The 26,629-nt window shown below is 58.3% G+C and overlaps 1 protein-coding gene across 4 annotated transcripts in view; it reads left to right on the top strand.

Annotated features, from left to right (window-relative positions):
• The window catches only part of DNMT1 (DNA methyltransferase 1), a 35,056-nt gene that overhangs the window by 1,030 nt on the left and 7,397 nt on the right, over positions 1–26,629 (top strand). Inside the window, exons 2-27 of one of the 4 annotated variants that reach the window (XM_066208277.1) lie at positions 1,201–1,243; positions 2,247–2,354; positions 3,146–3,374; positions 4,178–4,250; positions 4,343–4,433; positions 5,996–6,036; positions 6,134–6,185; positions 6,480–6,563; positions 6,678–6,787; positions 6,884–7,002; positions 7,142–7,234; positions 8,145–8,296; positions 9,348–9,535; positions 10,860–11,049; positions 11,882–11,979; positions 13,203–13,350; positions 14,123–14,238; positions 14,516–14,717; positions 14,929–15,062; positions 15,155–15,328; positions 16,788–17,009; positions 19,428–19,620; positions 20,899–20,989; positions 21,933–22,064; positions 23,962–24,244; positions 25,103–25,244. In XM_066208277.1, coding sequence (XP_066064374.1) covers positions 1,201–1,243; positions 2,247–2,354; positions 3,146–3,374; positions 4,178–4,250; positions 4,343–4,433; positions 5,996–6,036; positions 6,134–6,185; positions 6,480–6,563; positions 6,678–6,787; positions 6,884–7,002; positions 7,142–7,234; positions 8,145–8,296; positions 9,348–9,535; positions 10,860–11,049; positions 11,882–11,979; positions 13,203–13,350; positions 14,123–14,238; positions 14,516–14,717; positions 14,929–15,062; positions 15,155–15,328; positions 16,788–17,009; positions 19,428–19,620; positions 20,899–20,989; positions 21,933–22,064; positions 23,962–24,244; positions 25,103–25,244 — 3,508 coding nt within the window. The remainder of the gene's footprint in view (positions 1–1,200; positions 1,244–2,246; positions 2,355–3,145; positions 3,375–4,177; positions 4,251–4,342; positions 4,434–5,995; positions 6,037–6,133; positions 6,186–6,479; positions 6,564–6,677; positions 6,788–6,883; positions 7,003–7,141; positions 7,235–8,144; positions 8,297–9,347; positions 9,536–10,859; positions 11,050–11,881; positions 11,980–13,202; positions 13,351–14,122; positions 14,239–14,515; positions 14,718–14,928; positions 15,063–15,154; positions 15,329–16,787; positions 17,010–19,427; positions 19,621–20,898; positions 20,990–21,932; positions 22,065–23,961; positions 24,245–25,102; positions 25,245–26,629) is intronic. The other 3 variants (XM_066208279.1, XM_066208278.1, XM_066208280.1) reach the window with 3 other exon arrangements.

A 26,629-nucleotide genomic window follows, 5' to 3' on the forward strand; every position in this document is an offset into this window, starting at 1 on the left:
CCCCCCCAAAATGTCACTGACCCCCCCAAAGGTCACTGACCCCCCAAATGTCACTGACCCCCCCCAAATGTCACTGACCCCCCCAAAGGTCACTGACCCCCCCCAAAGGTCACTGACCCCCCAAATGTCACTGACCCCCCCAAATGTCACTGACCCCCCCAAAATGTCACTGACCCCCCAAATATCACTGACAGCTTCCCCAAAGCGCTGACCCCCCCAACACCACCCTGAGCCCCCCAGAACTGCCCTGACCCCCCCCAAAATTACCCTGACCCCCCCCCAAAAATGCCCTTACCCCTCCTGACCCCCCAGAACTTCCCTGAGCCCCCCAACACCACCCTGACCCCCCAAAATTACCCTGACCCCCCCGAACATCTGTTGCCCCCCAAAAAGTGCCCTGACCCCCCTCTGCAGTGACCCCCCCCAATATTTTGGGGACCCCCAGACTCTCCCTCCCAGCCCCCTCCCCGGCAGTTTTGGGGTGCCCACAGGAAAGGGGGGCCCCAAACCCCTCCCACGCTTCCGGGGCGGCGCCGGCGCTGTCCCCGAGGTCCCCGTGGCTGTCCCCAAAGCCGGGGGACACCGGGGACCCCCAAAATCCCCCTGGACCCCCCCAAAATTCTCCTGGACCCCCCCAACATCCCCCTGGACCCCCCCAAAATCCCCCTGGACCCCCCCAACATCCCCCTGGAAGCCCCAAAATCCCCCCGGATCCCGAGGGAAAAGGAGAGAGGGGGTGGCACCAGGGCTGGGATGTGACATGGGGACAGGAGCCACCCCAGAGGGGACAGGAGCCATCCTGGGGGGTCTGATCCCAAATCCTGGTGGATGGGACATTCCCAGGGAATGGTGGTGGCACCTGAGGGGTCCTGGCCTGGGTCGTGACCCCAACCCCGGGGTCGTGACCCACATCCCGGGCTTCCTGACCCCAATCCCGGCATTCCCGGGGAGGTGCCCCGATGGTGGCACTGGAATTGTCCCCACCCTCATCCCGGTGGATGGGGCATTCCCGGTGACACCAGGGGGGTCCCTGTCGCCCATTCCCCTCTGGAATTCCCACATCCCTGGCCCCATCTGTGTCCCCGTGTCCCCTCCCTCGGTGTCCCCGTGTCCCCTCCCTCGGTGTCCCCATGTCCCCACCCTCGGTGTCCCCGCCCTCGGTGTCCCCACCCTGGTGACCCCCGGCTCTGTCCCCCCCAGGCTGCAGGACCTGGAGCGGGATGAGGAGAACCTGGGAGAGAAGGTGAGTGCTGGGCTGTCCCCGGTGTCACCTGCCGTGTCCCCTCTGTCCCCGTGGGAAACCCCCCTGTGCCCCACAGTGTCCCCACATTGTCCCTTCCCTCAACCCCCGATGTCCCCACGCTGTGTCCCCCGTCCCCGGTGTCCCCTCACCGTCCCCGGTGTCCCCACGGTGTCCCCGGTGTCCCCTCACTGTCCCTGGTGTCCCCTCGCTGTCCCCACGGTGTCCCCACAGTGTCCCCCCGGTGTCCCCTCACCGTCCCCGATGTCCCCACGGTGTCCCCGGTGTCCCCTCGCTGTCCCCGGTGTCCCCTCACCGTCCCCGGTGTCCCCACGGTGTCCCCGGTGTCCCCCCGGTGTCCCCCTGGTGTCTCCGGTGTCCCCTTGCTGTCCCCGGTGTCCCCAGTGTCCCCACGGTGTCCCCCCGGTGTCCCCACGGTGTCCCCACAGTGTCCCCCCGGTGTCCCCTCACCGTCCCCGGTGTCCCCACGGTGTCCCCGGTGTCCCCACGGTGTCCCCACAGTGTCCCCGGTGTCCCCTCACTGTCCCCGGTGTCCCCTCACCGTCCCCGGTGTCCCCTCACTGTCCCTGGTGTCCCCCCGGTATCCCCACGGTGTCCCCGGTGTCCCCACGGTGTCCCCACAGTGTCCCCGGTGTCCCCTCACTGTCCCCGGTGTCCCCTCACCGTCCCCGGTGTCCCCTCACTGTCCCTGGTGTCCCCCCGGTATCCCCACGGTGTCCCCGGTGTCCCCCCGATGTCCCCTCGCTGTCCCCGGTGTCCCCGATGTCCCCACGATGTCCCCGGTGTCCCCCCGGTGTCCCTGGTGTCCCCCCGGTGTCCTCCCGGTGTCCCCACGATGTCCCCGCTGTCCCCGGTGTCCCCTCGCTGTCTGCGGTGTCCCCACGGTGTCCCCGATGTCCCCTCACCGTCCCCGGTGTCCCCTCGCTGTCCCCGGTGTCCCCCCGGTGTCCCCACGGTGTCCCCACGGTGTCCCCGGTGTCCCCAGGAGAGCGTCCAGGAGAAGCTCAGCCTCATCCACGGCTTCCTGCAGGCCGAGGTGCAGCTGCAGCTCAGCGAGCTCGAGGCCAAACTGCGCCGGGAGGAGCTCTCCGAGGTGAGACCCCGAAAACCCCGGGAGAAACCCCGGGAAAAACACCGGGAAAAACACCGGGAGAAACCCCGGGAAAAACCCCAGGAGAAACCCCGGGAGAAACCCCGGGAAAAACCCCGGGATTCGGGGTAAAACCCCGGGAAAAACACTGGGATTCGGGGTATAACACGGGGGAAAACACCGGGGTTTGGGATAAAACACTGGGATTTGGGGTAAAACACCAGGATTCGGGATAAAATACGAGGATTTGGGGTAAAACACTGGGAGAAACACTGGAGTTTTGGATAAGACACTGGGATTTTGGGCAAAACGCTGGGATTTGGGATAAAACACTTGGATTTGGGATAAAACGCTGGGATTTGGGATAAAACGCTGGGATTTGGGATAAAACGCTGGGATTTGGGATAAAACGCTGGGATTTGGGATAAAACGCTGGGATTTGGGATAAAATGCCGGGATTTGAGATAAAACAGCAGGATTTGAGATAAAACACTTGGATTTGGGATAAAACAGCAGGATTTGAGATAAAACACTTGAATTTGGGATAAACCAGCAGGATTTGGGATAAAACGCTGGGATTTGGGATAAAACGCTGGGAAAACACGAGGATTTGGTATAAAACACTGGGAAAACACTGGGATTTGGGATAAAACGCCGGGATTTGGGCTCAGCCCCCACATTCCCTGCGGGATTTGGGATCACGGCCTGGCAAGAGATTTGGGATGGGGAAGAGGCCGGGATTCGGGATCGGAGCCCAGGGTTGGGGCTCACCCGCCGGCGCTCCCCTTCCCCAGGAGCGTTACCTGGCCAAGGTGAAGGCGCTGCTGCGCCAGGAGCTCTCGGCGCAGAATGGCAGCGCCGGGAACGGCGCCTACGGCAGCGACGACGACTCGGAGCGCGCCGGCGATGAGGACGGGGCCATGGAGCTCGAGGAGGCGTCGCCGTCCCCGTCCTGCTCCGGCCCCGCCGGGCGGGCGCGGAAATCCCGCCGGAGCCGCTCCAACGGCGACGCCAAAAGTAACGGTTCGGGGGCTGCGCCCGGCGTCGATTTTGGGGGATTTTGGGGGGTTTGGGCGGTTTTGGGGGATTTTGGGGGTTTTGGGGATTTTGGGGGTTTTGGGCGGTTTTGGGGGATTTTGGGGGTTTTGGGGGTTTTGGGGGCGTCAGTGGGGGTTGGTGGGGGTGCAGAGGGGGAGAAGCTCGGCGAGGGTTTGGGGTGTGACAGTTCCCGTTGGGATTGGGAGTGGGGAGAATCCCCTCGGGAATGGGTTTGGGATCCCCTCGGGAATGGGTTTGGGATCCCCTCGGGAATGGATTTGGGATCCCCTCGGGAAGGGGTTTGGGATCCCCTCGGGAATGGGTTTGGGATCCCCTCAGGAAGGGGTTTGGGATCCCCTCGGGAATGGGTTTGGGATCCCCTCGGGAATGGGTTTGGGATCCCCTCAGGAAGGGGTTTGGGATCCCCTCGGGAAGGGATTTGGGATCCCCTCGGGAATGGATTTGGGATCCCCTCGGGAATGGGTTTGGGATCCCCTCGGGAAGGGGTTTGGGATCCCCTCGGGAATGGGTTTGGGATCCCCTCGGGAATGGGTTTGGGATCCCCTGGGGAAGGGGTTTGGGATCCCCTCGGGAATGGGTTTGGGATCCCCTCGGGAAGGGGTTTGGGATCCCCTCGGGAAGGGGTTTGGGATCCCCTCGGGAAGGGGTTTGGGATCCCCTCGGGACGGGGTTTGGGATCCCCTCGGGAATGGGTTTGGGATCCCCTCGGGAATGGGTTTGGGATCCCCTCGGGAATGGGTTTGGGATCCATCCCGCTTTTCCCGCAGAGTCTCCGGCCAGCTCCCGCGTCACGCGCAGCTCCGGCCGGCAGCCGTCCATCCTCAGCTTCCTGTCCAAAGGGTCAGTGGCCGAGCGTCGCCCTCCTCTTCCTCATCCCGTGATCCCAAACCCTTCCCCGTGCCCCAAAAACCCATCCCGCCTCCGTCCCGCAGATCCACCAAGCGGAAATCGGAGGAGGTGAACGGCGACGTGAAGCCGGAGCTGATGAACGTGGAGAAGGAGGAGGAGGAGCTGGAGGAGAAGGTCGGTGGTGACATCCCCGACCTGTCCCGGGTGGTTTTTGGGGTGATTTCCCAGGATTTTGGTCAGTGGTGACATCCCAGACCTGTCCCGGGTGGTTTTTGGGGTGATTTCCCGGGATTTCGGTCAGGGGTGACATCCCAGACCTGTCCCGGGTGGTTTTTGGGGTGATTTCCCGGGATTTCGGTCGGTGGTGACATCCCAGACCTGTCCCGGGTGGTTTTTGGGGTGATTTCCCAGGATTTTGGTCAGTGGTGACATCCCAGACCTGTCCCGGGTGGTTTTTGGGGTGATTTCCCGGGATTTCGGTCAGTGGTGACATCCCCGACCTGTCCCGGGTGGTTTTTGGGGTGATTTCCCAGGATTTCGGTCAGTGGTGACATCCCCGACCTGTCCCGGGTGGTTTTTGGGGTGATTTCCCGGGATTTCGGTCAGTGGTGACATCCCAGACCTGTCCCGGGTGGTTTTTGGGGTGATTTCCCGGGATTTCGGTCGGTGGTGACATCCCCGACCTGTCCCAGGTGGTTTTTGGGGTGATTTCCCGGGATTTCGGTCAGTGGTGACATCCCAGACCTGTCCCAGGTGGTTTTTGGGGTGATTTCCCAGGATTTTGGTCAGTGGTGACATCCCAGACCTGTCCCGGGTGGTTTTTGGGGTGATTTCCCGGGATTTCGGTCAGTGGTGACATCCCAGACCTGTCCCGGGTGGTTTTTGGGGTGATTTCCCGGGATTTCGATCAGTGGTGACATCCCCGAACTGTCCCGGGTGGTTTTTGGGGTGATTTCCCGGGATTTCGGTCGGTGGTGACATCCCAGACCTGTCCCGGGTGGTTTTTGGGGTGATTTCCCAGGATTTCGGTCAGTGGTGACATCCCAGACCTGTCCCGGGTGGTTTTTGGGGTGATTTCCCGGGATTTCGGTCGGTGGTGACATCCCAGACCTGTCCCGGGTGGTTTTTGGGGTGATTTCCCAGGATTTTGGTCAGTGGTGACATCCCAGACCTGTCCCGGGTGGTTTTTGGGGTGATTTCCCAGGATTTCGGTCGGTGGTGACATCCCAGACCTGTCCCGGGTGGTTTTTGGGGTGATTTCCCAGGATTTCGGTCGGTGGTGACATCCCAGACCTGTCCCGGGTGGTTTTTGGGGTGATTTCCCGGGATTTCGGTCAGTGGTGACATCCCAGACCTGTCCCGGGTGGTTTTTGGGGTGATTTCCCGGGATTTCGATCAGTGGTGACATCCCCGACCTGTCCCGGGTGGTTTTTGGGGTGATTTCCCGGGATTTCGGTCAGTGGTGACATCCCAGACCTGTCCCGGGTGGTTTTTGGGGTGATTTCCCAGGATTTCGGTCAGTGGTGACATCCCAGACCTGTCCCGGGTGGTTTTTGGGGTGATTTCCCAGGATTTCGGTCGGTGGTGACATCCCAGACCTGTCCCGGGTGGTTTTTGGGGTGATTTCCCGGGATTTTGGTCCGTTGCGACATCTGGGGAGATTCCCTGGGATTTTGGCCACGCAGCGATTGGGTTTTCCTGCTCCTTTTCCCATTTTTTTTTGCCTTTTTCTCCAGGATCAAGATGAGAAAAGGATGAAAATGGAAACCAAAGACGGGTGAGGAAAACGGGAACGTTCCCGGCCGGAGCTTTGGCGACGGTGGCGACCATGACGTCGCTGCTCCACATCCCAAAATTTCCTTTTTCCCTCCCAGGTCGGAAATCAAAGATGAAATCCCTCAGGTTAAAATCACCGCTTCTGCTAAAGTAAGTTCCTCCTCATCCCAGTTTGTTTTTTTTTTTTTTTAGGGAGTTTCTCAATTCCTTAAAACTCCTAAATTTGAGTCGTTGTTTTTTTTTTTTTTTTTGGGATGAGCGGATTATCCCAAAGCGTGGATTATCCCAAGGGAAAACCAACCCCTTCCCAGCCCGTTCCGCTTCCCAAAACCACACGGCCGAGCCTGGCTCCGATGGGCAAAACCCCACGGATTCTCCAAAAATCTGGGATAACTCCAGGAATAACTCTGGGAAAAGCTGAACCCTCCCTCCCCTCTCCCACAGACCACCCCCCCAAAATGCCTCGACTGCCGGCAGTACCTGGACGACCCCGACCTCAAATTCTTCCAAGGCGACCCCGACGACGCCGTAAGGGAATCCAAACCCTCCTCCCCCCGAGCTCGGGAGCGGCAGGAATGTTGATTCATCCCGTTTTTTCGGGGCTTTTCCTTCTTTTTTTCCCCCCGCCCTCCCCAAACGCAGCTGGAGGAGCCGGAGATGCTGACGGACGAGCGCTTGTCCATCTTCGACGCCAACGAGGACGGCTTCGAGAGCTACGAGGACCTTCCCCAGCACAAAGTCACCTCCTTCAGGTGAGGCCTCCCCCCAGACCGGGAAGGGGGGATTCCCTCCGGAATTCCCTCTGGAATCGTGGCCCACGCCCTCCCTGTCCCCCCCCCGTCCGGCAGCGTCTATGACAAGCGGGGACACCTCTGTCCCTTCGACACCGGCCTCATCGAGAGGAACATCGAGCTCTACTTCAGCGGCGTCGTCAAACCCATCTACGACGACAACCCCTGCCTGGACGGTGAGGGGGCCGCGCCCGGAATTCCGGGGAATTTCGGGATTCCCGGCTGGGAATTGGCAGGGTTTATTTTTTTGTTGTTGTTTTTTTTTTTTTTTTTGCGGGGGGGGGATGGTTTTTTTTTTTTCATTGGGTTCGGCAGGTGGAGTGAGAGCCAAGAAGTTGGGGCCCATCAACGCCTGGTGGATCACGGGCTTCGACGGCGGGGAGAAGGCGCTGATCGGCTTCAGCACCGGTGAGGAGGGGCTCCGGGGGGAATTTCGGCCTGCTTTGGGTTGTTTGGGGCTTTTTTGGATTATTTGGGGCTTTTTTGGGTTATTTGGGGGCTTTTTGGGGTTATTTGGGGCTTTTTGGGGTTATTTGGGGCTTTTTTGGGTTGGTTTTGGGTTATTTTGGGCTTTTTTGGGTTATTTTGGGCTTTTTTGGGGTTGGTTTTGGGTTATTTGGGGCTTTTTGGGGGTTATTTGGGGCTTTTTTGGTTATTTTGGAGCTTTTTGGGTTGGTTTGGGTTATTTTGGGGCTTTTTTGGGTTATTTGGGACTTTTTTGGGTTATTTTGGGGCTTTTTTGGGTTATTTGCGGTAGTTTGCGTTGGTTTTGGGTTATTTTGGGCTTTTTTGAGGTTTGGGGGGGACGGTTTCAGGGGTTTTGTCCTTTCCCCCCTTTTTCTCCTTTCTTCTTTTTCTTTTCCTCGTTTTTTCTTTTTTCTCCTGGTCTTTTCTCTCTTTTCTCCTTTTTTATCTCTTTATTCGTTTTTTTACTTTTTTCTTCTTTTCTTTTCTTGCGTCTTTTTGTTTCTTTTTTTCCTTTTCTCTCCTTTTTCCATCTTTTCCCTATCTTTCTTGGTCTTTCTTTCCTTTTTTTTCTTTTTCCTTCTTCCTCTTCTTCCTCTTTTTTCCTTTTCTTTCCTCCTTCCTTTTCCTTTCCTCCTTTTTCCTGCTCTTTTCCCCTGATTTTCTTTCACCTTTTCCTTCCTCTTTCTTTCCCCTTTTTCCCACCTTCCCCCCTCTTTTTTCTTCATTTTCTCTCCCTCTTTCCTCCCCTTCCCCCTTCTCCTTTTCCTCCTGCCCCCCATTCCTTTCCCCACCCGGAACTCCCTTTTTTCCCCCCCCAAATCCCACAATTTGGGGGAATTTCCCTTCCCAGCCTTTGCCGACTACATCCTGATGGAGCCGAGCGAGGAGTACGCGCCCACCTTCGCCCTGATGCAGGAGAAGATCTACATGAGCAAGATCGTGGTGGAGTTCCTGCAGAACAACCGCCACGTCAGCTATGAGGACCTGCTCAACAAGATCGAGGTGACGGTGCCGCCCTGCTGTCACCTCCCGGTGGTGTCACCTCCCCATCCCGGGGACAGTTCTTGGATGGAGAAGATGGGAAGGGGTTTGGGAACCCTTCCCAACCAATCCCAACCACCCTCAACCCTTCCCAACCAATCCCAACCACTCTCAACCCTTCCCAACCAATCCCAACCCTTCCCAACCCTTCCCAACCACCCTCAACCCTTCCCAACCAATCCCAACCCTTCCCAACCAATCCCAACCACGCTCAACCCTTCCCAACCAATCCCAACCAATCCCAACCCTTCCCAACCAATCCCAACCCTTCCCAACCCTTCCCAACCACCCTCAACCCTTCCCAACCCTTCCCAACCATCCCCAACCTTTGTGATTCTTGGAATGGACAATCTGGGGAGGGGTCAGTGACCATTCTTGACCATCCCCAACCCTTCCCAACCAATCCCAACCAATCCCAACCACCCCCAACCCTTCCCAACCCTTCCCAACCATCCCCAACCTTGGTGATCCTTGGAATGGACAATCTGGGGAGGGGTCAGTGGCCATTCTTGACCACCCCCAACCCTTCCCAACCCTTCCCAACCCTTCCCAACCAATCCCAACCAATCCCAACCACCCCCAACCCTTCCCAACCCTTCCCAACCGTCCCCAACCTTGGTGATCCTTGGAATGGACAATCTGGGGAGGGGTCAGTGACCATTCTTGACCACCCCCAACCCTTCCCAACCAATCCCAACCCTTCCCAACCACCCCCAACCCTTCCCAACCCTTCCCAACCGTCCCCAACCTTGGTGATCCTTGGAATGGACAATCTGGGGAGGGGTCAGTGACCATTCTTGACCACCCCCAACCCTTCCCAACCAATCCCAACCCTTCCCAACCCTTCCCAACCAATCCCAACCAATCCCAACCCTTCCCAACCAATCCCAACCCTTCCCAACCCTTCCCAACCCTTCCCAACCGATCCCAACCCTTCCCAACCGTTCCCAACCACCCTCAACCCTTCCCAACCACCCCCAACCCTTCCCAACCGATCCCAACCTCCCCCCAGACCACGGTGCCGCCGGCGGGGCTCAACTTCAACCGTTTCACGGAGGACTCTCTGCTGCGCCACGCCCAGTTCGTGGTGGAGCAGGTGGAGAGCTACGACGAGGCCGGCGACAGCGACGAGCCCCCCGTGCTCATCACGCCCTGCATGAGGGACCTCATCAAGCTGGCCGGCGTCACCCTGGGCAAGAGGTGAGCTTTGGGGGTAAAAACCCCAAAATCGGGAAAATCCGGCTGAAATTTGGGGAGGGTTTGGGGTCCGGATTGTCGATATTGGGGATGTCTGCCCAAAATCGGGGGGGTTCTCATGCCTGGAATGAGGGAGCTCGTCAAGCTGGCTGGGGTCATCCTGGGTGAGAGGTGAGGTCTGGGGGTAAAAACTCCGAAATCCGGAGGATTTGACCAAAATTTGGGAAGTGGGACCTCAAAAGTAAGAGAATCGGCCCGAAATTCGGGAGGGTTTGGGTTCTGTGGCCGCGAAAGGGGGAGAATCCAACCAAAATTGGGAAAATCCTCCCAAAGCTGGGAGAATTCTCCCCCGAAATCACAAAAACCTCCCAGAATTGGGAGAATCCTCCCAAAATTGGGAAGATCCTCCCAAAATTGGGAAGATCCTCCCAAAATGACAAAAACGCTTCCAGAACTGGGGAGATCCTCCCGAAGCTGGGAGAACTCTCCCCCGAAATCACACAAGACCCTCCCAAAATCACAAAAACACCCAAAACTGGGAGAACCCTCCCAAAAGGACAAAAAACCCCTCCAAAACTGGGAGAACTCTCCCCCGAAATCACACAAAACCCTCCCAAAATGACAAAAACTCTCCCAAAACTGGGAGAACCCTCCCAAAAGGACAAAAAACCCCTTCCCAAACTGGGAGAACTCTCGAAATCACACAAAACCCTCCCAAAATCACAAAAGCACCCAAAACTGGGAGAACCCTCCCAAAATGACAAAAAACCCCTCCCAAACTGGGAGAACTCTCCCCCGAAATCACACAAAACCCTCCCAAAATGACAAAAACTCTCCCAAAACTGGGAGAACCCTCCCCAAATGACAAAAACTCTCCCAAAACTGGGAGAACCCTCCCAAAAGGACAAAAAACCCCTTCCCAAACTGGGAGAACTCTCGAAATCACACAAAACCCTCCCAAAATCACAAAAGCACCCAAAACTGGGAGAACCCTCCCAAAATGACAAAAAACCCCTCCCAAACTGGGAGAACTCTCCCCCGAAATCACACAAAACCCTCCCAAAATGACAAAAACTCTCCCCAAACTGGGAGAACCCTCCCCAAATGACAAAAACCCCTCCAAAACTGGGAGAATTCTCCCCCAAAATCACACAAAACTCTCCCCAAATCACAAGAATCCCACAATTAGGCAAACCCAAACCTGGCGCTTCTCCAAAGCGGAAAGGACGTTGGGCTGGGTCACCAAAATCCACCCACGCCCTTTTGGGGACCCCGCCTGGCACCCGTGGGTGTCCCCTGGGGTGACGTCCCTGTCCCCGCGTCGCAGGCGAGCCGTGCGGCGCCAGGCCATCCGCCACCCCACGCGCATCGACAAGGACAAGGGTCCCACCAAGGCCACCACCACCAAGCTGGTGTACCTCATCTTCGACACCTTCTTCTCGGAGCAGATCGAGAAGGACGAGCGCGAGGAGGACAAGGAGAACGCCACCAAGCGCCGGCGCTGCGGCGTCTGCGAGGTGACCCGGGGTCGCCGGCGCCTCCCAGGCCCGTGGGGGACACGGCTGTGGGGTTCGGGTGGTTGGTGTTGGGAAGGTCTTCCAACCTTGATCAATGTCAATGTCACGGGTTGGGTTGGTTGGTCTTGGAGGACCCCCAGTGTTGGCCAATGTCAGTGTCATGGGTTGGTTTGTCTTGGAGGACTCTTCCAACCTTGGTCAACGTCAATGTCACGGGTTGGGTTGGTTGGTCTTGGAGGACCCCCAATGTTGGCCAATGTCAACGTCATGGGTTGGTTTGTCTTGGAGGACTCCTCCAACCTTGGTCAACGTCATGGGTTGGTTTGTCTTGGAGGACTCTTCCAACCTTGGTCAACGTCATGGGTTGGTTGGTCTTGGAGGACTCCAAGTGTTGGCCAACGTCAACGTCCTGGGTTGAGTTGGTTTGTTTTGGAGGACTCTTCCAGCCTGGGTCAACGTCAGTGTCATGGGTTGGGTTGGGTTGAACTTGGAGGACTCTTCACCTTTGGTCAACATTAACCAACATCAATGTCTTGGGTTGGTCTGGTTGATGTCGGAGGGTCTTCCAATCTCGGTCATTGTCAGTGCCGTGAGTTGGGTCGATTGATCTTGGAGGGTCTTCCAATCTTGGTCAACGTCACGGGTTGGGTTGGGTCGATCTTGGAGGACTCTTCCAACCTGGATCAACCAATCTCAACCTCCCATCCTGGTCACTCCATGGGGCTCTTCCAGCAGCTCCCCTGTCCCTGGGGAGTGTTCCTGGTGTCGCCGATGTCACCGGTGTCCCCCGGGAGCATTCCCGGTGTCACCGGTGTCCCCTGTGCCGTGCCAGGTGTGCCAGCAGCCCGAGTGTGGCAAGTGCAAGGCGTGCCAGAACATGGTCAAGTTCGGCGGCAGCGGCCGCAGCAAGCAGGCGTGTCTGCAGAGGAGGTGGGTGGCCCTGTCCCCGACGTCCCTGTCACCAGCGTCCCTGTCACCAAACCCTCCATCCCCAAACCCCGCTGTCCCCAAATCCGCCGTCCCCATCCCTGTCCGTCTCTGTCCTCAAACCCTGTTGTCCCTGTCCCCAACGTCCCCCTGTCCCCAATCCCCTGTCCCCAATCCCCTGTCCCCAAATCCCCGGTCCCCGATCCCCTGTCCCCAATCCCCTGTCCCCAATCCCCTGTCCCCAAATCCCCTGTCCCCAATCCCCTGTCCCCAAATCCCCTGTCCCCAAATCCCCTGTCCCCAATCCCCTGTCCCCAAATCCCCTGTCCCCAATCCCCTGTCCCCGATCCCCTGTCCCCGATCCCCTGTCCCCAATCCCCTGTCCCCAATCCCCTGTCCCCAAATCCCACTGTCCCCAATCCCCTGTCCCCAATCCCCTGTCCCCGATCCCCTGTCCCCGATCCCCTGTCCCCGATCCCCTGTCCCCAATCCCCCGTCCCCAATCCCCTGTCCCCAATCCCCCGTCCCCAATCCCCTGTCCCCGATCCCCTGTCCCCGATCCCCTGTCCCCGATCCCCTGTCCCCAAATCCCACTGTCCCCAATCCCCTGTCCCCAATCCCCTGTCCCCGATCCCCTGTCCCCGATCCCCTGTCCCCGATCCCCTGTCCCCAATCCCCTGTCCCCAATCCCCTGTCCCCAAATCCCACTGTCCCCAATCCCCTGTCCCCAATCCCCTGTCCCCAATCCCCTCTCCCCGATCCCCTGTCCCCGATCCCCTGTCCCCGATCCCCTGTCCCCAATCCCCTGTCCCCAAATCCCACTGTCCCCAAACCCCTGTCCCCAATCCCCTGTCCCCAATCCCCTCTCCCCGATCCCCTGTCCCCGATCCCCTGTCCCCGATCCCCTGTCCCCAATCCCCTGTCCCCAATCCCCTGTCCCCAATCCCCTGTCCCCAACGTCCCCCTGTCCCCAATCCCCTGTCCCAAATCCCCTGTCCCCGATCCCCTGTCCCAAATCCCCTGTCCCCGATCCCCTGTCCCCAGTCCTCACTGTCCCTGTCCCTGCACCCCTCAAGCCTCAGGTGACACCCCGCTGCCGTCCCCGGTGACATTCCCAGTGACATTCCCAGTGCCATCCCTGGTCACATCCCCGGTGCCATCCCCGGTGCCACCCTGGTCACATCCCTGGTGCCATCCCCGGTGCCACCCCGGTGTCACCGCGACAGGTGTCCCAACCTGGCGGTGCGGGAGGCGGACGAGGACGAGGAGGTCGATGACAACATCCCCGAGGTGCCCTCGCCCAAGAAGATGCTCCAGGGCCGCAAGAAGAAACAGAACAAGAGCCGCATCTCCTGGGTCGGGGAGCCCGTCAAGGTGAGACACCTGCGCAGGTGAGGCCACCTGGGCAGGTGAGGGACATGTGCGGGTGAGGGCACCTGTCCAGGTGAGGGAGCCCATCTAGGTAGAAGAGAACCCACCCAGGTGAGACTTGAGTTGGATTTTGTTGATGGGGGAACTCATCCAGGTGAGGGTCCCACCCAGGTGAGGGAACCCATCCAGGTGAGGGAATCCATCCAGGTGAGGGAATCCATCCAGGTGAGGGAATCCATCCAGGTGAGGGAATCCATCCAGGTGAGGGAACCCATCCAGGTGAGGGTCCCGTCCAGGTGAGGGAACCCATCCAGGTGAGGGAACCCATCCAGGTGAGGGAATCCATCCAGGTGAGGGAACCCATCCAGGTGAGGGAACCCATCCAGGTGAGGGAATCCATCCAGGTGAGGGCCCACCCAGGTGAGGGAACCCATCCAGGTGAGGGAACCCATCCAGGTGAGGGAATCCATCCAGGTGAGGGAACCCATCCAGGTGAGGGAACCCATCCAGGTGAGGGAATCCATCCAGGTGAGGGAATCCATCCAGGTGAGGGTCCCACCCAGGTGAGGGAACCCATCCAGGTGAGGGAATCCATCCAGGTGAGGGCCCACCCAGGTGAGGGAACCCATCCAGGTGAGGGAACCCATCCAGGTGAGGGAATCCATCCAGGTGAGGGTCCCATCCAGGTGAGGGAACCCATCCAGGTGAGGGAATCCATCCAGGTGAGTGCCCACCCAGGTGAGGCCATACCTGTGACCGCCCCGTGTCCCGGCAGAGCGACGGGAAGAAGGATTATTACCAACGTGTCTGCATCGACTCCGAGACCCTGGAGGTGGGAGACTGCGTGTCCGTGAGCCCCGACGACCCCACCAAGCCCCTCTACCTGGCCAGGTGTGTTCTCCGTTCTCCCATGGGGTGGGGACATCCCCACTGACCCCACCGAGCCCCTCTACCTGGCCAGGTGTGTTCTCCGTTCTCCCATGGGGTGGGGACATCCCCACTGACCCCACCGAGCCCCTCTACCTGGCCAGGTGTGTTCTCCGTTCTCCCATGGGGTGGGGACATCCCCGGTGACCCCACCGAGCCCCTCTACCTGGCCAGGTGTGTTCTCCCCGCTCCCACGGCCCTGGGGACACGGGGACGTCCCCTCTGACCCTCCCCCCCCCAGGGTGACGGCCATGTGGGAGGACAGCGGTGGCCAGATGTTCCACGCCCACTGGTTCTGCCCGGGCTCGGACACTGTCCTGGGGGCCACCTCGGACCCTCTGGAGCTGTTCCTGGTGGACGAGTGCGAGGACATGCAGCTGTCCTACATCCACGGCAAGGTCAACGTCATCTACAAGGCGCCCTCGGACAACTGGGCCATGGAGGTGGGGACAGCGGCCGCACTCCGGCCAATAGCCCGGTCAGCTCCGTGGGCTCCGGCCAATAGCCCCGGTCAGCGCCGTGGGCTCCGGCCAATAGCCCGGTCAGCGCGGCTGCACTCCGGCCAATATCCCGGTCAGCGCCGCGGGCTCCAGCCGGTGCCGGTCAGCGCGGCCGGACTCCGGCCATCATCCCGCTGGCTTTTGTCCCTCTCAGGGCGGGCTGGACACGGAGATCAAGATGGTGGAGGACGACGGGCGGACTTACTTTTACCAGATGTGGTACGACCAGGAGTACGCGCGCTTCGAGAGCCCGCCCGGCGCGCGGCCCACCGAGGACAACAAGTACAAGTCAGTTTGGGGATTTTGTTTTGGGTGGAAAAACGCAATTTTTGGGCTTCTCCTGGCCCGTGTTTTGGAGAACTCTGTGGCGTTGCCGGCAGGTTCTGCATGAGCTGCGCCCGCCTGGACGAGGTGAGGCACAAGGAGATCCCCAAGGTGGCCGAGCCGCTGGAAGAGGCCGACGGGAAGATGTTCTACGCCGCCGCCACCAAGAACGGCGTCCAGTACCGGGTGGGGGACGGCGTCTACCTGCTGCCCGACGCCTTCTCCTTCAGGTGGGACGGGGCAATCGCACCTTCGGGGTGAGCTTCGGGGGGATTTTGGGATTTTCCAGCTGCGGATTGAGGCCCGGAGTCCCGAATTTCCGGAGTTTCCGGCGCGAGAACGAGCCCGGTGTTGGTGTCGCGTTGTTGGGTTGGGAGACGTCTCCGGTGGGGTGATGCCAGTGCTGGGGGGGGATCAGTTGGAATTTGGGAGATGCAGGATCCAAGAATTAAAGTTCGGGAGGTCCCTGCGAGATCCCGAGTTCCAGATTTTGACCCGGTTTTGGGGGGATAAATCGGAATTACGGATTTAAGGCTCCGAAAACCGCTCCGAGGTCCCGAGTTCCAAATTTTGACCCGGTTTTGGAGGATGAGTTGGAATGATGGAATTGAAGCTGGGAAAGGTCACCAATTCCTACTCACAACCCAACTTTGGGCAGAAAAACTGGAATTCTGGAAGGATAGGATCAAAGAATTAGGATCGGGAGACGCCTCTAAGGTCTTCGTTCCGAGTTTTAACCCAGCCTCGGGGAATAAATTGGAATTATGGATTTAAGGCTCTGAAACTCCTCCGGGATCCCTCACTTCCTGATCTTAACCCAATTTTGACAAAAAAAATTGGAATTCTTCCATGAGTTCCGCCCTTCCCCCAGCTTTGGGGTGAAGAATTGGAATTACGGAATCATAAAACCAGTCAAGGTGTGGAAAACCCCTCCAAGATCCCTCAATTCCGGCTCTTCACCCAACTTCCCGGGAATAAATTGGAATTACGGAGTCATAGAACCAATTAAGGTTCAAAGACCCCTCCAAGACCCTCAATCCCAACTCTTGACCCAACTTTGGACAAAAAGAATCCGAATCCAAGCTGGAAAACCCCTTCCCAGACCCCTGAATTCCAACTCTTCACCCAACTTTGGACAAAAAAAAATGGGAATCGAGGCTGGGAAACCCCTCCAGCATCCCTGAATGGGAAACCTTGACCAAACTCCTGACGGAAAACTGGGAATCGAGGCTGGGAAACCCCTCCGGCATCCCTGAATGGGAAACCTTGACCAAACTCCTGAGAAAAAACTGGGAATCGAGGCTGGGAAACCCCTCCGGCATCCCTGGATGGGAAACCTTGACCAAACTCCTGAGAAAAAACTGGGAATCGAGGCTGGGAAACCCCTCCGGCATCCCTGGATGGGAAACCTTGACCAAACTCCTGAGAAAAAAACTGGGAATCGAGGCTGGGAAACCCCTCCGGCATCCCTGGATGGGAAACCTTGACCAAACTCCTGAGAAAAAACTGGGAATCGAGGCTGGGAAACCCCTCCAACATCCCTGGATGGGAAACCTTCCCCCAACTCCAGACAAAGCAATCCCAAGCAAACCCAGGAAACCCCCTCCGAGCCGCCCCCAAACTCCACCTCCCACCGCCCCCAACCTCATTTTTTTTTTTTTTTTTTGGGAATTTTTTCCGCTCCCTCAGCGTGAAGCCGGCCAGCCCGGCCAAGAGGCCCAAGAAGGAGGCCGTGGACGAGGAGCTGCACCCCGAGCACTACAGGAAATATTCCGAGTACATCAAGGGCAGCAACCTGGACGCCCCCGACCCGTTCCGCGTGGGGCGCATCAAGAGCATCTTCTGCAGCCTGCGGGGCAACGGGAAACCCAACGAGGCCGACATCAAACTCTGCGTCTACAAGTTCTACAGGTGACTCACAGAGGGTTTGGGGGTTGTTTGGGGGGATTTTGGGGCTTTTTGAGGGTTTTTTGGGATTTTTTGGGGGATTTTTGGAGGGTTTGGGGGGGATTTTTGGGGCCGACATCAAACTCTGCGTCTACAAGTTCTACAGGTGACTCACGGCGGGTTTGGGGGGTTTGGGGGGTTTTTGGGGGTTTTTTGGGGGAATTTTGGGGGTTTTTTGAGGGTTTTTTGGGATTTTTGGGGGGTTTGGGGGGGATTTTTGGGGCCGACATCAAACTCTGCGTCTACAAGTTCTACAGGTGACTCACGGCGGGTTTGGGGGGTTTTGGGGGGATTTTGGGGTTTTTTGAGGGGTTTTTGGGATTTTTTGGGGGGTTTTTGGGGGATTTTGGGGGGATTTTTGGGGCCGACATCAAACTCTGTGTCTACAAGTTCTACAGGTGACTCACAGAGGGTTTGGGGGTTGTTTGGGGGGAGTTTTGGGGTTTTTTGAGGGTTTTTTGGGATTTTTGGGGGGATTTTTGAGGCCGACTTCAAACTCTGCGTCTACAAGTTCTACAGGTGACTCACGGCGGGTTTGGGGGGTTTGGGGGGTTTTGGGGGTTTTTTGGGGGGAATTTTGGGGGTTTTTTGAGGGTTTTTTGGGATTTTTGGGGATTTTTGGGGGGGATTTTTGAGGCCGACATCAAACTCTGCGTCTACAAGTTCTGCAGGTGACTCACAGAGGGTTTGGGGAGTTTTGGGGGGATTTTGGGGTTTTTTGAGGGGTTTTTGGGATTTTTGGAGGGATTTTTGGGGGGTTCTTTGGGATTTTTGAGGCCGACACCAAACTCTGCGTCTACAAGTTCTACAGGTGACTCACGGCGGGTTTGGGGGGTTTTTTGGGGGGTTTTTGGGGTTTTTTGGGGGGTTTGGGGGGGATTTTTGGGGCCGACATCAAACTCTGCGTCTACAAGTTCTACAGGTGACTCACGGTGGGTTTGGGGGGAGTTTTGGGGTTTTTGGGGGGTTTTTGAGGGTTTTTTGGGATTTTTGGGGGGATTTTTAGGGGGTTTGGGGGGGATTTTTGGGGCCGACATCAAACTCTGCGTCTACAAGTTCTACAGGTGACTCACAGAGGGTTTGGGGGGTTTTTGGGGGGAGTTTTGGGGTTTTTTTGAGGGTTTTTTGGGATTTTTGGGGGGATTTTTGGGGGCTTTGGGGGGGATTTTTGGGGCCGACATCAAACTCTGCGTCTACAAGTTCTACAGGTGACTCACGGCGGGTTTGGGGGTTTTTTGGGGGGTTTTTGGGGGTTTTTTGGGGATTTTGGGGGGTTTTTTTGTATTTTTGGGGTGATTTTTGGGATTTTTTGGGGGGGATTTTGGGTTTTTTTGGGAGGTTTTCTGGGGGATTTTGGAGGGTTTTTGGAGGATTTTTTGGGGGGGTTCTTTGGGATTTTTGGGGGGATTTTTGGGGCCGACATCAAACTCTGCGTCTACAAGTTCTACAGGTGACTCATGGTGGGTTTGGGTTTTTTGGGGGGGGTTTTGGGAGTTTTTTGGGGGCATTTTGAGGTTTTTTTGAGGGTTTTTTGGGGGCTTCTTTGAGATTTTTTGGGGGGGTTTTTTGGGGGTTTTTTGAGGGTTTTTTTTGGGGGGTTCTTTGGGATTTTTTGGGGGTGTTTTTTGGGGTTTTTTGAGGGTTTTTTTGGGGGCGTTTGGGGGATTTTTTGGTGCGATCTTTTGCGGTTTTTTGGGAGGGTTTTTTTTTGATTTTTTGGGGGGTTTGGGGGGGATTTTTGGGGCCGACATCAAGATCGGGGTCTACAAGTTCTACAGGACGGAGAAAAATGGGGGTTCAGGTGTCCCCAGGTGGGTTTTCCGTGGAGGGATTGGATTTGGAGCCACTCCCACCATTTTAGGGGAGCAAATTTTGGACACCAAACTGGGTTTTTGAGGGGTCTGGAGGAGTTCCTGGGGGTCTGGAATTGTCCTTGGGGGTCTGGAGGAGTTCCTGGAGGTCTGGAGACCCCAGGGATGGAGAAAAGTTGGAGTTTTCCATGGAAGGATTGGATTTGGGGCCGGTTTCAGTGTTTTAGGGAGTGAATTTTGGACACCAAAGTGGGTTTTCAAGGGTTTGGATGAGCTCCTGGGGGTCTGGAGTTGTCCAAGGAGGGTCTGGATGATTTCCTGGGTGTCAGGACACCCCAGGGATGAACGGAACTTGGGATTTTCCCTGAAGAAATTGGATTTGGGGCCACTCCCACCATTTTAGGGGAGCGAACCTCCGACACCAAACCGCGTTTTCCAGGCTGAAACGAGAACCCGCTTCACGTATTTTTTTTTTGTTTGTTTGTTTGTTTTTATTTTTTTTTTTCCCCATTTTCCCCCCAAACTCCGGGGATTTTTAATTTTTTCCCTCGGGCTGGGGCGGAACTCCCAGGCCTGAGAACACCCACAAGTCCACCAAGGCCAGCTACCACGCCGACATCAACCTGCTCTACTGGAGCGACGAGGAGGCCACGGTGGAGTTCCGGGCGGTGCAGGGCCGCTGCTCCGTGCTCTACGGCGAGGACCTGCCCGAGAGCATCCAGGAGTACTCGGCCGGGGGCCTGGATCGCTTCTACTTCCTCGAGGTGAGGGCTTGGAGAAGCTCCTGGAGGGGCTGGAGATCCCAGGGATGGAGGAGTTGGCGTTTCCGGGTTGGGGGTTTGTTTTTTTTTTTTTTGGTGGGGCGGATTGGATTTGGAGGTGGTTCTGAGATTTTTGGGGGATGAGTTTTGGAGGCCAAAGCGGGGTTTTCAAGGAGTGCTGGAAGTCTGGAGGAGTTCCCGGATTCTCAGGGATGGAGGAAAGTTGGAGTTTTCCGCGGAGGGATTGGGTTTGGGGCCGGTTCCTGGGATTTTGGGGAATGAATCTTGGATGTTAAACTGGGTGTTTGAGGGGTCTGGAGGAGTTCCTGGGGGTCTGGAATTGTCCATGGGGGTCTGGAGGAGTTCCTGGAGGTCTGGAATTCTCCTTGGGGGTCTGGAGGAGTTCCTGGGGGTCTGGAATTGTCCTTGGGGGTCTGGAGGAGTTCCTGGGGGTCTGGAATTGTCCATGGGGGTCTGGAGGAGTTCCTGGGGGTCTGGAATTGTCCATGGGGGTCTGGAGGAGTTCCTGGGGGTCTGGAATTGTCCATGGGGGTCTGGAGGAGTTCCTGGGGGTCTGGAATTGTCCATGGGGGTCTGGAGGAGTTCCTGGAGGTCTGGAATTGTCCTTGGGGGTCTGGAGGAGTTCCTGGGGGTCTGGAATTGTCCATGGGGGTCTGGAGGAGTTCCTGGGGGTCTGGAATTGTCCTTGGGGGTCTGGAGGAGTTCCTGGGGGTCTGGAATTGTCCTTGGGGGTCTGGAGGAGTTCCTGGAGGTCTGGAATTGTCCATGGGGGTCTGGAGGAGTTCCTGGAGGTCTGGAATTGTCCGTGGGGGTCTGGAGGAGTTCCTGGGGGTCTGGAATTGTCCGTGGGGGTCTGGAGGAGTTTCTGGAGGTCTGGAATTGTCCTTGGGGGTCTGGAGGAGTTCCTGGAGGTCTGGAATTGTCCTTGGGGGTCTGGAGGAGTTCCTGGGGATCTGGAATTGTCCATGGGGGTCTGGAGGAGTTCCTGGAGGTCTGGAATTGTCCATGGGGGTCTGGAGAAGTTCCTGGGGGGAACGAGGGTGGTCCTGGGGGTCTGGAGATCCCAAGGATGGAGGAAAGTTGGAGTTTTCCATGGAGGGATTGGGTTTGGGGCGGGTTCTGACATTTTTGGGAGCGAATTTCGGAGCGAGATCCGGATTTCCCCAGCTGGAAAAGCTCCTCGCGTCCGGTCCCAAATCCCGGCGATTTCGGTTTAGTTTTGTTTTGGTTTTTTGGTGTTTTTTTTTTTTTTTTCCCCAGGCTTACAACGCCAAAACCAAGAGCTTCGAGGATCCTCCCAACCACGCCCGGAGCTCCGGGAACAAAGGGAAGGGGAAGGGGAAAGGGAAAGGTGAGGCTGGAAAAGGGGGCTGAAAAAAGGGGGGAAAAAAAAAAGAGTGGAAAAGGGCGGGAAAGGGATGGGAAAAGGGCAGGAAAAGCATGGAAAAGTGGGTGGGAAAAGGGTGGGAAAAGGGGAGAAAAAGGGTGGAAAAGGGGAAAAAATGGAGTGGAAAAGGGCAGGAAGGGGCAGAAAAAAGGGTGGAAAAGGGGCAGAAAAAAAGGGTGGAAAAGGAGCAGAAAAAAGAGGAAAAAGGGCAGAGAAAAAGGTGGAAAAGGGGCAGAAAAAAGAGTGGAAAAGGGACAGGAAAAAGGGTGGAAAAAGGGCAGAAAAAAAGGTGGAAAAGGGGCAGAAAAAAGCGGACAAGGAGCAGGAAAAAGCGGAAAAGGGGCAGGAAAAAGCGGAAAAGGAGCAGGAAAAAGCGGAAAAGGGGCAGAAAAAAGAGGAAAAGGGGCAGGAAGAAGGGTGGAAAAGGGGCAGAAAAAAGCGGAAAAGGGGCGGGAAGCGGGTGGAAAAGGGGCAGGAAAAAGCGGAAAAGGGGCGGGAAGCGGGTGGAAAAGGGGTTGAAAAGAGGCTGAAAACGGAACGGAAAAGGGATGGAAAAGGTGCGGAAAACGGGTAAAAAAGCGTCGGGAAAGCGTCCGGGAGACGCTGGATGACCACAGGGAGCGGAGGAGGACGAGGAGGAGGAGGAGGGAAGAGGAGGATGAAGAGGAGGAGAAGGAGGAGGAGGAGGAGGAGGAGGAGGATGAAGAGGAGGAGGAGGAGGAGGAGGAGGAGGAGGAGGAGAAGGAGGAGGAGGAGGAGGAGGAGGAGGAGGAGGAGGAGGAGGAGGATGAAGAGGAGGAGGAGGAGGAGGAGGAGGAGGATGAAGAGGAGGAGGAGGAGGAGGAGGAGGAGGAGGAGGAGGCGGGGATGCCCCTTCCCTGGGCCGACACTGCCGGGGTTTTCCCAGGGAAGGGCAAAGGGAAGGCGGCCGGCGCCGAGCAGAGCCAGCAGGAGGCGCCCAAGGTGCCGGTGCCCAAGCTGCGGACCCTGGACGTGTTCTCGGGCTGCGGGGGCCTCTCCGAGGGTTTCCACCAGGCGGGTGAGGAGCCGGCGGCGCCGCGGCGGCGCCGGCCGTTGTCGGCCTCGGGGAAGGGCCCGGGGGGGTCGGGGAGTCGGCCCGCTGACCATCCCTGACCATCCCTGACCATCCCTGACCATCCCTGACCATCGCTGACCATCCCTGACCATCCCTGACCATCCCTGACCATGGCTGACCATCCCTGACCATCCCTGACCATGGCTGACCATTGCTGACCATCCCTGACCATCCCTGACCATCCCTGACCATCACGACCGTGGCTGACCATGGCTGACCATGGCTGACCGTGGCTGACCGTGGCTGACCATCACTGACCATGGCTGACCATGGCTGACCATCGCTGACCATCCCTGACCATCACTGACCATCCCTGACCATCCCTGACCATCACTGACCATCCCTGACCATGGCTGACCATCCCTGACCATCCCTGACCATCACTGACCATCCCTGACCATCCCTGACCATCACGACCGTGGCTGACCATCACTGACCATCCCTGACCATGGCTGACCATCCCTGACCATCCCTGACCATCCCTGACCATGGCTGACCATCCCTGACCATCCCTGACCATCCCTGACCATGGCTGACCATCCCTGACCATCCCTGACCATCCCTGACCATCCCTGACCATCACGACCGTGGCTGACCATTGCTGACCATGGCTGACCATGGCTGACCATGGCTGACCATCACTGACCATGGCTGACCATGGCTGACCATCGCTGACCATCACTGACCGTTCCCACCGCACGCTGACTATGGCTGACCGTCGCTGACCATGGCTGACCATGGCTGACCATCGCTGACCATCCCTGACCATCACTGACCATCACTGACCATCCCTGACCATCCCTGACCATCCCTGACCATCGCTGACCATCCCTGACCATCCCTGACCATCCCTGACCATGCCTGACCATCGCTGACCATCCCTGACCATTCCCATCACACACTGACCATCCCTGGTGTCCATCCCTGACCATCACTGACCATCCCTGACCATGCCCATCACACACTGACCATCCCTGGTGTCCATCCCTGACCATCACTGACCATCCCTGACCATTCCCAGCACACACTGACCATCCCTGACCATCACTGACCATCCCTGACCATCCCTGACCATCGCTGACCATCACTGACTATCACTGACCATCACTGACCATCCCTGACCATCCCTGACCATGCCTGACCATTCCCAGCACACGCTGACCATCCCTGGTGTCCATCCCTGACCATTCCTGACCATCACTGACCATCACTGACCATTCCCAGCACACGCTGACCATCCCTGGTGTCCATCCCTGACCATCACTGACCATTCCTGACCATTCCCAGCACACACTGACCATCCCTGACCATCACTGACCATCCCTGACCATCACTGACCATCCCTGACCATCCCTGACCATCCCTGACCATCACTGACCATCCCTGACCATCACTGACCATCCCTGACCATCGCTGACCATCCCTGACCATCCCTGACCATCCCTGACCATCACTGACCATCCCTGACCATCCCTGACCATCCCTGACCATCCCTGACCATGACTGACCATTCCCAGCACACACTGACCATCCCTGGTGTCCATCCCTGACCATCGCTGACCATCACTGACCATCACTGACCATTCCCAGCACACGCTGACCATCCCTGGTGTCCATCCCTGACCATCCCTGACCATCACTGACCATCACTGACCATTCCCAGCACACGCTGACCATCCCTGGTGTCCATCCCTGACCATCACTGACGATTCCTGACCGTTCCCACCGCACCTTGCTCATCCCTGACCATTCCCACCCATCCTTGACCCTCCCTGGTGTCCACCCCTGGTCATTCCTGACCCTCCCTGGTGTCCACCCCCGGTCATCCCTGTCCCCTCAGGGGTCTCGGAGACGCTCTGGGCCATCGAGATGTGGGAGCCGGCGGCGCAGGCGTTCCGCCTCAACAACCCCGGCTCCACGGTGTTCACCGAGGACTGCAACGTGCTGCTCAAGCTGGTCATGGCCGGGGAGAAAACCAACTCCCTGGGCCAGAAGCTGCCCCAGAAGGGCGACGTGGAGATGCTCTGCGGGGGCCCCCCGTGCCAGGGCTTCAGCGGCATGAACCGCTTCAACTCCCGCACCTACTCCAAGTTCAAGAACTCCCTGGTGGTCTCCTTCCTCAGGTGGGGTTGGACGGGGGGGACTTGGGGGGTTTGGTGATCCCTGGTGGGGCTGGAGGGGGGTTTTGGGGGTTTGGTGATCCCTGGTGAGGATTTTTTGGGGTTTGGTGTTCCCTGGTGAGGATTTTTTGGGGTTTGGTGTTCCCTGGTGGGGCTGGAGGGGGGTTTTTGGGGTTTGGTGATCCCTGGTGGGGCTGGAGGGGGGTTTTTGGCGTTTGGTGTTCCCTGGTGGGGCTGGAGGGGGGTTTTTGGGGTTTGGTGATCCCTGGTGAGGATTTTTTGGGGTTTGGTGATCCCTGGTGGGGCTGGAGGGGGGTTTTGGGGGGTCTGGTGTTCTCTGATGGGGCTGGAGAGGGTTTTTGGGGTTTGGTGTTCCCTGGTGAGGATTTTTTGGGGTTTGGTGTTCCCTGGTGAGGATTTTTTGGGGTCTGGTGTTCTCTGATGGGGCTGGAGGGAGGTTTTTGGGGTTTGGTGTTCCCTGGTGGGGCTGGAGGGGTTTTTGGGGTTTGGTGATCCCTGGTGAGGATTTTTTGGGGTTTGGTGTTCCCTGGTGGGGCTGGAGGGAGGTTTTTGGGGTTTGGTGTTCCCTGGTGGGGCTGGAGGGGTTTTTGGGGTTTGGTGTTCCCTGGTGAGGATTTTTTGGGGTTTGGTGATCCCTGGTGAGGATTTTTTGGGGTTTGGTGTTCCCTGGTGGGTGTGGAGAGGATTTTTGGGGGTCTGGTGTCCTCTGGTGGGTGTGGAGAGGATTTTTTGGGGTCACACCCCGTCCCACATCCCCTGGTGGGTCCGTAGAAGATTTTTTGGGGGTCACACCCCGTCCCATGTCCCCCCGGCCGCGCCGACGTCCCCGTGTCCCCGCAGTTACTGCGATTATTACCGGCCGCGCTTTTTCCTGCTGGAGAACGTCCGGAACTTCGTGTCCTTCAAGAGGTCCATGGTGCTGAAGCTGACCCTGCGCTGCCTGGTGCGCATGGGCTACCAGTGCACCTTCGGGGTGCTCCAGGTGGGCTCCCCACGGCCGCGGCTGGCGGCAAAAAAACCCTCCCATGGCGCCCCGAGGAACGTCGGTCGCGTCCGTCCTCGGGGACGTCCCACGAGGGATCGGCGGTTGGGATTCGGGGAGTGGGTCCTCCAGAGGAGGGGTCGGCTCCTTGGGTGGCCCTGGGGACATTCCCTGGGGTGACAGGTCCTCCAGAGGAGGGGTCGGCTCCTTGGGTGGCCCTGGGGACATTCCCAGAGGTGACAGGTCCTCCAGAGGAGGGGTCGGCTCCTTGGGTGGCCCTGGGGACATTCCCAGAGGTGACAGGTCCTCCAGAGGAGGGGTCGGCTCCTTGGGTGGCCCTGGGGACATTCCCAGAGGTGACAGGTCCTCCAGAGGAGGGGTCGGCTCCTTGGGTGGCCCTGGGGACATTCCCTGGGGTGACAGGTCCTCCAGAGGAGGGGTCGGCTCCTTGGGTGGCCTTGGGGACATTCCCTGGGGTGACAGGTCCTCCAGAGGAGGGGTCGGCTCCTTGGGTGGCCCTGGGGACATTCCCTGGGGTGACAGGTCCTCCAGAGGAGGGGTCGGCCCCTTGGGTGGCCCTGGGGACATTCCCAGAGGTGACAGGTCCTCCAGAGGAGGGGTCGGCCCCTTGGGTGGCCCTGGGGACATTCCCAGAGGTGACAGGTCCTCCGGAGGAGGGGTCGGCCCCTTGGGTGGCCCTGGGGACATTCCCAGAGGTGACAGGTCCTCCAGAGGAGGGGTCGGCTCCTTGGGTGGCCTTGGGGACATTCCCAGAGGTGACAGGTCCTCCGGAGGAGGGGTCGGCTCCTTGGGTGGCCCTGGGGACATTCCCTGGGGTGACAGGTCCTCCGGAGGAGGGGTCGGCTCCTTGGGTGGCCCTGGGGACATTCCCAGAGGTGACAGGTCCTCCAGAGGAGGGGTCGGCTCCTTGGGTGGCCCTGGGGACATTCCCAGGGGTGACAGGTCCTCCAGAGGAGGGGTCGGCTCCTTGGGTGGCCCTGGGGACATTCCCTGGGGTGACAGGTCCTCCAGAGGAGGGGTCGGCTCCTTGGGTGGCCCTGGGGACATTCCCAGGGGTGACAGGTCCTCCAGAGGAGGGGTCGGCTCCTTGGGTGGCCCTGGGGACATTCCCTGGGGTGACAGGTCCTCCAGAGGAGGGGTCGGCTCCTTGGGTGGCCCTGGGGACATTCCCTGGGGTGACAGGTCCTCCAGAGGAGGGGTCGGCTCCTTGGGTGGCCCTGGGGACATTCCCAGGGGTGACAGGTCCTCCAGAGGAGGGGTCGGCTCCTTGGGTGGCCCTGGGGACATTCCCTGGGGTGACAGGTCCTCCAGAGGAGGGGTCGGCTCCTTGGGTGGCCCTGGGGACATTCCCAGGGGTGACAGGT

The sequence above is a fragment of the Chamaea fasciata genome, unplaced genomic scaffold, assembly GCF_029207755.1.
Source record: "Chamaea fasciata isolate MVZ Bird 193981 ecotype frontalis unplaced genomic scaffold, bChaFas1.0.hap1 SCAF_203, whole genome shotgun sequence".
NCBI lineage: Eukaryota > Metazoa > Chordata > Aves > Passeriformes > Sylviidae > Chamaea > Chamaea fasciata.